The sequence below is a fragment of the Seriola lalandi genome, unplaced genomic scaffold (genome assembly GCF_002814215.2).
Source record: "Seriola lalandi dorsalis isolate HSWRI2012SDOR001 ecotype SW California unplaced genomic scaffold, Sedor1 jcf7180002054981, whole genome shotgun sequence".
In the NCBI taxonomy this organism is placed as follows: domain Eukaryota; kingdom Metazoa; phylum Chordata; class Actinopteri; order Carangiformes; family Carangidae; genus Seriola; species Seriola lalandi.
Window position 1 is genome coordinate 102077 of NW_019525661.1, and position 10708 is coordinate 112784.

Below are 10708 nucleotides of genomic sequence, written 5' to 3' on the forward strand. Positions count from 1 at the left end.
AGAGGAGGCTCTGAGCCTCTCTTCTGATTGGCTGACTGTTCTCTGAGTGATCCAATAAAAATAGAGCAGATTTCAGGTAAACACTCAGAGAAACCAAATCCTGCAATGTTGGATCAGAGATCCTCTATACAGAAGATACCGCATTACAGGCAGCACCAGTGGTATGAAATGGGAAACAGTTCCCTTCCGTTAAAGAAAGAAAAACCCACAATAGTCACTGAAATAACTTGAAACTGACAAAAGTAATAATAAATAAAAATTTACTGAAAATTAACTAATGAAAACCAGACATTGCTTTTGAATTGTGGTTCAACAGAATAATTTTAAAAAACAAACTAATGAAACTGGCCTGGACAAAAATGATGGTACCTTAATATTTTGTTGCACAACCTTTTGAGGCGATCACTGCAATCAAGCGATTTCTGTACCTCTGCAATGAGACTTCTGCACCTGTCGACAGGTATTCTGGCCCACTCCTCGTGAGCAGACTGCTCCAGCTGTCTCAGGTTTGAAGGGTGCCTTCTCCAGACTGCATGTTTCAGCTCCTTCCACAGATGTTCAATAGGATTTAGATCGGGGCTCATAGAAGGCCACTTCAGAATAGTCCACTGTTTTGTTCTTAGCCATTCCTGGGTGTTTTTAGCCGTGTGTTTTGGGTCATTATCCTGTTGGAGGACCCATGACCTGCGACTGAGACCAAGCTTTCTGACGCTGGGCAGCACATTTCGCTCCAGAATGCCTTGATACTCTTGAGATTTCATTGTGCCCTGCACAGATTCAAGACACCCTGTGCCAGATGCAGCAAAGCAGGCCAAGAACATAACCAAGCCTCCTCCATGTTTCACAGTAGGTACAGTGTTCTTTTCTTTGTATGCTTCATTTTTGCGTCTGTGAACATAGAGCTGATGTGACTTGCCAAAAAGCTCCAGTTTTGTCTCATCTGTCCAAAGGACATTCTCCCAGAAGCTTTGTGGCTTGTCAATATGCATTTTGGTAAATTCCAGTCTCGCTTTTTTATGATTTGCTTTCAACAGTGGAGTCTTCCTCGGTCGTCTTCCATGCAGTCCACTTTGGCTCAAACAGCAACGGATGGTGTGATGTACCTTGACCTTGGAGTTCACCTCTAATCTCTTTGGTTACCATTCGTATTATCCGTCTCCTCAATTTGTCATCAATTTTCCTCTTGCGGCCACGTCCAGGGAGGTTGGCTACCGTCCTGTGGACCTTAAACTTCTGAATAAATATGTGCAACTGCAGTCACAGGAACATCAAGCTGCTTGGAGATGGTCTTATAGCCTTTACCTTTAACGTGCTTGTCTATAATTTTCTTTCTAATCTCCTGAGACAACTCTCTCCTTGGCTTTCTGTGCTCCATGTTCGGTGTGGTACACACCATGATACCAAACAGCACAGTGACTATTTTTCACCCTTTAAATAGGCAGCCGGACTGATTACAAGTTTGAAGACACCTGTGATGCTAATTATAGGACACACCTTAGTTTAACACGTCCCTATGGTCAAATTATTTTCAATCTTTTCTAGGGGAACCATCATTTTTGTCCAGGCTGGTTTCATTAGTTTGTTTTTTAAAATGATTCCGCTGAACCACAATTCGAAAGCAATGTCTGATTTTCATTAGATAATTTTCAGTCAATTTTTATTTATTATTACTTTTGTCAGTTTCAAGTTATTTCAGTGACCATTGTGGGTTTTTCTTTCTTTAACGGAAGGGTACCAACAATTTTGTCCATGTGTGTAAGTGGGCGTTGTCCCTCAGCCCCTCCCTCAAACCAAGGCAACTGGCATGAAATGTGACAGTAGCTAATTTTAACATCTATACCTGTCTAGACTTACCTCTCTGCATCCTTTGGGAAAGAAAAGATGGATCTGTTTTTCTTGTTATCACACTTGGCTCTGTGAGAGTTCGTCCACTTAGTCTGAACGGAGAGTGAGGGAAACACAGAGGGAGCAGTAAAATATTCTTAATGCCCTAATTAAATGTGTCATCACAGCTCAGGTGTGTTTTTGTGTGTGTGTGTGTGTGTGTGTGTGTGTGTGTGTGTGTGTGTGTGTCAGTCAGCCAGTCTCTCCCTCTGTCCCCTGGCTTCCACCCTGTTTTTGCTTTTTTTGTGTTTTGTCCTTAGATTCATTTCCTTCTCAGTCATGGGCAACAAAGTGATTTTTAGTAATAACTCATGTGCTCCTCCCTCCTTTGTCCAGCCTTGAGCTGGGTTGTGACAAGGAGCAGAACCAGGTGTGGTGAACATCACAAAAGCTTCAAGTCATCTGTGCACAACACAAATACAATTTCACATGATCAGCTTCACATTATCAGTCAGTATTGATCTCATCCAGATACTGCAGTAAAGTTGTCTGCTGGAGTTCAGTGTTGTCATGGGAATTTCAGGAAACAGAGGACTGACAACAGGAGAGTGGTTTTTCCAGTTTATTCTGACACTTGCAAGTGGACGCTTCAGCCAACAAGAGTGTTACTGACCAAGAGCGCAATGCATGTTTACTACAGACTGCTTTTATACACTCAATTGTCACTACACCTGTAGTACATACGACATCACTCTTGACATGACTACCTTGTATGGCACTAAGCCAAGTTAAAAGTAGACATGAACAGAAAAATGCGAATGCACATTCAGCAGTGTAGGCGCCACAAGTTCTGTAGGTGTGATATAAATAGAGTTTTTATGACCCTCAAAGATAGTATGAGGAATGTGCTGTATTTTCCTAATACAAGTTTACTTCACCACCAGAACTGAGAACCAAGGTTATTATCACTGATAAGGAAATAATAAAAACTAGATGTGAAAAAAAACATTTTCATTAATTAAAAATAAAAACAAAAGTCTAGTTGCGTGAACAAAAAAAACAAAAAAACAAACTAAAGCTAACACTGAAACAAATTAAAACTAAACTAATACTAACCAACCAGCTTTAAAAACTAAATAAAACTAAACTGGCTAAAAAACTATTTTGACCTTGCTGAGGACTGTAAGATAAAATTCACACATCTAAATATAATTTTTCTAAATGATGTAGATGCCATCATGTCTGAACTGATACTGTTCATGTAATAAAGATATTTTTCTGGCTCCCTCCCTCCTGCATCTGCGAATGCTGCAGTATACAGCCTGACCACTGGGAGGCAGAAGACTGCAGAGCAGAGGGCGGCAGTGTGACGTCACAGTCAGTCACATTTACCTGTTCTCCACCTGCGCTCAGGACGAGGGAGCGAGGAGACCTGCTGATCCATCATGGATCTACAACATGTCTGAATGTGATCATAAATTCGTAATCAATAAAATCAGTAACCGTGCCAGTACAGCTGTACTGGTCAGGTGAGCACTGGTCCAGTTCAAGTTTCTTACAGCTTCACATTTAGAGAGGACCAATGATGACATCATTTTCTAAAATGTATTCATTCTTTTTAATTAATGCATTTGACATAAATAAATGCATATATACATACATTTTTTTGTATGTGTATGAATGTGTGTGTGTGGGTGTACATTTGTAGCCTTCCCTCAGGCGGGTGGGGCCTGGAGAGAGGGGCGGAGCTGAGTGGCTGACTGTCATTGGCTGAGAAACATGTCAATCAAGACAAATATGACAGTCTTATTTTTTTTGATCAGTGCAGGTCTAGGTTCAACTGTTCTTCAGTATGAGACACATGTTCCAACAAAGTAAAAGAAACTAAGCAAAATTTATATAAGAAATTATTGAATATTGATACAGCTACATGAGTGAAATGTGATGATTTCTGCTCTGACTCTAAAGAAAAGAAAAGAAAAGAAAAGAAAGGAAAAGAAAAGAAAAGAAAGGAAAAGAAAAGAAAAGAAAAGAAAGGAAAAGAAAAGAAAAGAAAAGAGAAGAGGAGCATGTGACTGAGCAGGAGGAGGAGGAGGAGGCCAGCAGGAGTTCAGGTGGAAACAAGCTGTTGATCTGGAGCTGTCCTTGGTGCTGCGACTCAATCCAATTACCTCCCTCCTGCGCTCCCCCCTCCCCCCTCCTCCCTCTTTCGCTCTCCCTCATCCCTTTATTCTCTCCTCCGCGGGGCCGTATCTCTCCGGGCCAGCCGGTTCACACTCCTCTCTCTCTGTACCTGCTGTGTTTCCTCCTCATGGCGCTCCCGCGGACTCTTCCCCGGGACCTTCCCGCTCCTGCGCTCATTCTTTTCGGCTAAGATGCGGATCTCCAGCGGTCTGGGTGCAGTGCTCTCGGGGGGCTTCGTGATTCAACAGCGGCCGGAGGGGAAGGCGAAGCAGCTGGGATAACTAACTGGGTGCTATGGTGGGACCTCCCGGACCGGCAAGAGTTGGGCTTTTCCGGAATAAAGCAGCGGTTTCCACAGAGGTAGGTGGGCTCATCATCGGTTTAAACCGGTGACCTCAGCTGCTGGAGGAAAGTGGTCTGTCCTGGTCCAGGTTTACTTTCTGTCCACATTAAACTTCCTCTCAGATGAAGTCTCATTAATCTCTTGATAACGAGTCTGAAATAAAAGCTCTGCCTCTGGAGCCCGGGTCCAGGATTCTACTTGACTCTGGTTTGGTTTGATAAAGAAGATGTCACCTGTTACTGTTAATTATTAGTGACAATTAAGTGAATCTTGGTTTAATGAAATGAAGATATAAACCGTGCAGTCAGTTTATGAGGATAAAAGTTGATGTTAATAGTGATTTATTTTTGGGAGTGATGGTCTGGATAAGACTGATTTTTAGTAGTGACATAGCAGCTTGGTTCCTGACTTAGCCATGTGTCCTATGAGTGTCCCAGAAGGAGATAGACAGTCTATAATTAACTAAGGCAGACTTGAGCCAGGGGAGACGAAGCCTAATGCCACTACTGGGATTTGTGGAACTCCATTACACAATCAGATAAAGGCCCCGCAGTCAGAGGACTTCAAATGGCAACATAAGCCTTTATAGACCAACAGGAGAAGGGCTTCCCAGAAGAAATGCAGTTTGATTTCATTCATTCTCTGGACTGGATTAAAACTGCTTTTCATTACATAAGAACACCTGCTGAAAGACGTTTTGTTATTCACTGATTTACGTCAGTGAATCTCTCCAGCTAAAAAGAACAGGATTTCCAGTGTCTAACTGGACTGTATGGTATCTTCAGTATCTTCAATATTACAGTTATGGCTCCGACATAAACAGCTGCTCAGATTTGCTGTTTTGATTTGGTGTGAAACTCTGCTGCCGTTCACTGAACCAACATCAGCTACTGTCTGAATTCTCATGGGAAACGTCTCATATGGAAAAACAAGACTCATCTAACACAGACTTTTTATTGTTATTCATTATAAACACTGTGTTTCCTGTTCCAGTCAACTACACTTTATTTATCACATCTGAATAGTAGAATAAGATCTGCACACCTGACACTGATGATGCCATTTTAGTAGATTAGCAGATTTAGTCCAGTGCCACCCACCTCCTGGCTCCCTTTTAAACATTGAGTAGGCATGACCAGATTAACCTGCCCGAGGGCCCCGGGGAAAAATCAGCTGCTATGCCCCTATTGACCCCCCCCCTCTGCATTAGTATAGTAAACTAATTCATAAGAATGAAAACATTTGCAGGTAATTAATGGCATGTGGACATGTGTCACCTACTGGGCAAAGCTTTTATCCAGAACACTAGATCAGTTGTTCTCAAAGTCAGGGGTCCTTGAGGGGGTTCCTGGGGGTCCCCAGCAAAAAGGGGAATAATGAATTTTCATCATAATTCCAGCCATAAGTAATACAGTGACAGAATGTGTGATTATTCTGGTCATGGGTTGAAGCACTTCCTGTAATAAAACTAAAAGCAGGAATCTTATCAGATGGGTCTGTGGTCTAACCTGTGTCAGTTTAGTGTCTTGTGAGTAAAGTTTGGGAGCCACTGCTCTAGGTGTCCCTTTAAAGCTCCAGGCTTCCTGTGTGGCAGCTGGTTTGTGCTTATTAAACTGGAAATTTGACTGGGAATATGCAGCATTTACTGACATGATCAGTGGCCACTGCTTCATTTACTGGTCTTGAGGTCCTGTCCTGTAATGGGGTCATAGGTCACAGTCATAGACTGTAAATAAAGATGGACGTAGCCTCTGTGACGTCACCCACAGGTTTTGAAGCTCAGAGTGAGCTGCTACACCGTCGCCATCTTGGCAGTGTCTGGCTCTGCCCCAAACTTCCAGCTAATCCAAAAATGGTCAAAGAGGTGGGGCGTGTGTGGAGCTGAGCTGAAACAGGTGTCATGAAGGAGGAAATTAGCTCTAGAGACCAAAACAGTTTTTGTACCAGGCTGTAAACATGTTTATTTCTGCTGTAAAGTTGGACATTTTAACATGGGAGTCTATGGGGATTGACTCACTGTTGGAGCCAGACTCTAGTGGCCATTAGAGGAACTGCAGGTTGTGGTTCTTCAGTGTTGACTTCATCTTTCAGCCTCAGAGGTTGATGCAGGGTTACAAACAAGTTCAAGATCTACTTGTTCCTAATATAGTAAATGTAGAAGTTTGCATCATTTATTGTTGTGTTGGTGGTGTGATGCCCAGTTTGTCATGTCACAGAGTCTTTCAGCAAAACCACAAATTGCTCAGAGTCTCTTTGGGGGGCGGGGCTGAGGTTTAATAGGGGCCCAGCAATCCATTTTTTCCTTGAGGCCCCCAGCAAGGTAATCACAGGTCAAGGTCAGTGTGACCTCACAAATCACTTTTTAGCCATTACTCAAGACATCACAGCAATTATGATAAAATGTCACACAAATGGTTCATATTTTCTATGACTCTGAATAAACAGGGATGTAACCTGAAACTAGTCTGAGTGGAGGAGGCAGATGTTGATCATCTTGAGCATCTTGTGTTCATTTAGGAGAGTGGTATAATTTAATGTGGTCAGACCTGTGTCATGTGTGATGTCTTGTGTTTCCAGCCATGGATCTAACCCAGAGCTTGGTGGTCTGAACACAAACCGGGTCAGCTTGGTGGACCTGGGCAACCTTTCCTCGACCAACCACAACCATCATCTCATTGAGCCTCACGAGCTCCACAAACTCACACACACGACCACACCCTCGGTTTGACCCTCCCCCGCAGCGAGACGGCAGCACCCGGAGCAAACATGACAGACAGAGTGACTTTCAGCACACCTAAAGTCAACCCCCGGTCCGCCGCGGGCCCTGTGCTCCCACCTGAGCCCATCGACATCATCCGCATCAAGGCCCGCTCCCGGCGGGTCAGGCTCAACGTCGGCGGTCTCACACATGAAGTCCTGTGGAGAACGCTGGACCGGCTGCCCAGAACCCGTCTGGGGCGGCTAAGAGACTGCAACACGCACGAGTCATTGCTGGAAATTTGCGATGACTACAGCCTCACTGAGAACGAGTACTTCTTCGACCGGCACCCGGTGGCCTTCTCCTCCATCCTCAACTTCTACCGAACCGGGAAGCTACACATGATGGAGGAGATGTGCGCCCTGTCCTTTGGCCAGGAGCTGGACTACTGGGGTATCGATGAAATCTACCTGGAGTCATGCTGCCAGGCGCGGTACCACCAGAAGAAGGAGCAGATGAACGAGGAGCTGAGGAGGGAGGCGGAGACGCTGAGGGAGAATGAGGGGGAGGAGGAGGAGCATGGCTGCTGCCCTGACAAGAGACAGAAGCTCTGGGACCTGCTGGAGAAACCCAGCTCCTCTGTGGCTGCTAAGGTAACAACAGCTGCACACACTCTACACATGTTGGAGCAGTTCTGCTCTAAAGTAGAATCCCATATCAAGTTTAATCTGTGACCCAGTGTCTCTCAGGTCCACTGTGTCTCTGGAGGAGCTCTCTGAAGTCTCCAAAAATCACCCCGCTGATGTCGTAGTGACGTCATCAGGGGTATATCAGCTCGAGTGTGGAGTTTGCTATTGAGTTGCATTATGGGGAATATAGCCTCCAGTTTTTTTTAAAGCTTGATACATGGCAGGGACTAAAAGTCAGGACAACACAGATTTGAATTTATTTTGATAGTAGAAAGGAAACAGGAAATATGAGGAAATATGAGGTGACGTCAGCTGGACTTGAATCAACGGTTATACACTGACGCAGACCAACAAGACATGACTGCTCTTCTTCTTTAAACTGTGCCGTGTGAGTCCCTAAGTCACTGGAGTGCCCTGTTAAAAACACATACTGACAGAGGCGAGGTCACAGGAACAACCATGAGTACATGTTCAGTGTAAAGGTCAGTTTCAGAAGACAGGACATTATTCTCACACTCTTCTGTTCTTAAAGCATGTTTTCAACTCTTGAATTTAGAAAGTGAGTCCTGTTTCTGAGCTGCACAGCTGTCCTGACAGGTTCGTTCTGAACAGGTGGATAATGGTTGGATTAATATGCATAATGGATAAAATTGTGTGGGGTGTAACTCACAACCACTCCGCAGTGTATGCCAGTGCATTTGCTTATGTACAGTACTTACACACAGTTTTGAGGTATTTGTACTTAAGTCCTATATTATAAACTATGATGCATTATTATAAAATGAACAAAAGAATGTTGTTGAAATCAGTTTCACCCTGCCCATCTACACTATTGCATCAAAATGCTGCTGATAATTATATAACACTCTGAAAGGGTTCATTCTATGGGGCACCAATTGTAAAGTATAGTGCATACTAAAATGAACAGCAACATTTCGCCATGCACATGTGGCTCCAAATAATGTTGAAAAAACTAGTAAAAAAAAAGTAACTTTTTATCAGATTTGTCAAATTTACTTTTCTTCATAAAACAATTGAATGTTAATGTTAAATCTAAATGTAAATGTTACATGGTAAATTTAAATCTAAATATGAAATGCTAAATGTAAATGTTTAATATATATCTAAATGTTATATTTAAATGTTAAATCTAAATCAAAATGTTAAATTTAAATGTTGGTGAAGCGAAATATTTAGCTAATATGCAAATTCACGCTGCTGGTCGGTGGAGCTACCAAAATAAAAGCTTGATCCAGCGCTATCCACAGTTTATTTTCATTTTTATTTACATTTAATATTTACATTTAACATTAACATTACGTTTTTTTTTCAAAGAAAAGTAAATTTCACAAATATTGCTGTAAATGTGGTAAAAAAGTGACTTCACACCACTTTCTTTTTACATTATTTGGAGCTAAATGTGGCGAAATGTTGCTGTTAATTTCAGTCTGCACCATGATCCTGGAATGACTGTGGCCAGCACTGGATCAAGCTTTTATTTTGGTACTTCCGCTGATCAGCATTGTGAATTTGCTAAATATTTAGTTGCATCAACATTTAGATTGAACATTTACATTTAATATTAACATAAATTTTGTTTTGTAAAAAATAGTAAATCTAACAAAGTTAACAAATAAAGTCACTTTTTATTTGTCTGCACCACTTTACAATCTGCACATACCATTGTGCATTATGAGAACCTTTATTATTATTAATAATAATAATAATAACTCAGATTTTTATAGCGCATACGTCAAAGCATATTTAAAACACACAAAGTCAAACTATGTCTTTCATCAATTTGAAAAAAGAAAGTATAGTAGCAGCAATGATAAAGGCCCCTTGAATTATTAAAAGATGACAATACAACCAGACCTTATGATTTCCCACCAATAGGCAGGATTTTGTTATTTGTTATGAGTTGAACCCACAGTGTAATAGTCTGAGTATTAGTATTCAGTTCCAGTCATTCCTTGAAATGAGTCTGAGACACCCACTCAGCTCTGATCTGTTTCCTCCTCATGTTCTGCCTCTGATTAGCAGGATCTCCATGCAGATCCATGTACAAACAGCAGAGGCCTGTAGAAAGGAGGAGGAGGAGGAGGAGGAGGAGGAGGAGAGATCCCTGCATCCTCTCCTGTGCTGGGCTGTCCTTCAGTCCTCACTAGTGGAAAGGCAGCAAGCGTTTTATCTGTAAAGGGTTAATTCACACAATTGCAAAACCAACAAAAACAAAATACAAAAGACATTTTCCACTTTCCTGCAGCAGCATTTATCCATGCAGATATCTGTGGCTGAGGTTTCTGCCTTCAGCCCAACACAATGGAAGTGAATAGAATTTGTTCTGTGGGCTCACAGTTACACTTGATAATCCACACACCACAGTGTGAAGAAGAAACTGTTCCGTATAAGAGCTGAATTCTCACTCAGGGGAGCATCTTCCAAATCCTTCGAAAAAATCTTTTTTTCATATCATCTCCTACAAAAGGATCGCAGAGTGTTTTTGTTCCATCCAGATTTCCTTCAGTTTATTTTCCAGTTTTTTGGGGGTGGGTCAGAGGATTACTGTGAGAGTAAAGACTTGGTCCACTGATGAAAAGATGACATCTTTTATTCTCTGTATAAATAAGTTTGGATTTCCACTGAGATAATCTGTGTGTTTGTTTGTGTGTCTTTGCAGTGTGTACTCCACGTTCCAAACTGTCTGTCAAATGTTTCTCTAAGCTCTGTGTAGTAGTTCACACTGAGAGCTTAAACATGTCAACTGACAGTTCACCACAGTGAGAGCTTACTGTTACTGTCTGCAGCAGAGCAGGCAGCACACAACCAGGCAGAGCAGCAGTCCATCACTAATGATGGGGAGGAGAGGAGGAGAGAGGGGAGGAGAGGAGGAGAGGAGAGGAGAGGAGAGGAGAGGAGAGGAGAGGAGAGGATAGGAGTGGAGGAGAGGAGAGGATAGGAGAGGAGGAG

The 10708-nt window shown here is 42.4% G+C and overlaps 2 protein-coding genes across 3 annotated transcripts in view; both read left to right on the forward strand.

Annotated features, from left to right (window-relative positions):
* LOC111648376 (dnaJ homolog subfamily B member 6-like) overlaps positions 1 to 10708 on the forward strand; it is a 44526-nt gene that overhangs the window by 8017 nt on the left and 25801 nt on the right. The gene's annotated exons all lie outside the window — the stretch shown is intronic.
* LOC111648375 (potassium voltage-gated channel subfamily B member 2-like) overlaps positions 4096 to 10708 on the forward strand; it is a 28804-nt gene continuing 22191 nt past the window's right edge. Inside the window, exons 1-2 of the mRNA XM_023398232.2 lie at positions 4096 to 4368; positions 6929 to 7702. Of these exons, the coding sequence (XP_023254000.1) occupies positions 7118 to 7702 (585 nt within the window). The 5' untranslated portion in view covers positions 4096 to 4368; positions 6929 to 7117. The remainder of the gene's footprint in view (positions 4369 to 6928; positions 7703 to 10708) is intronic.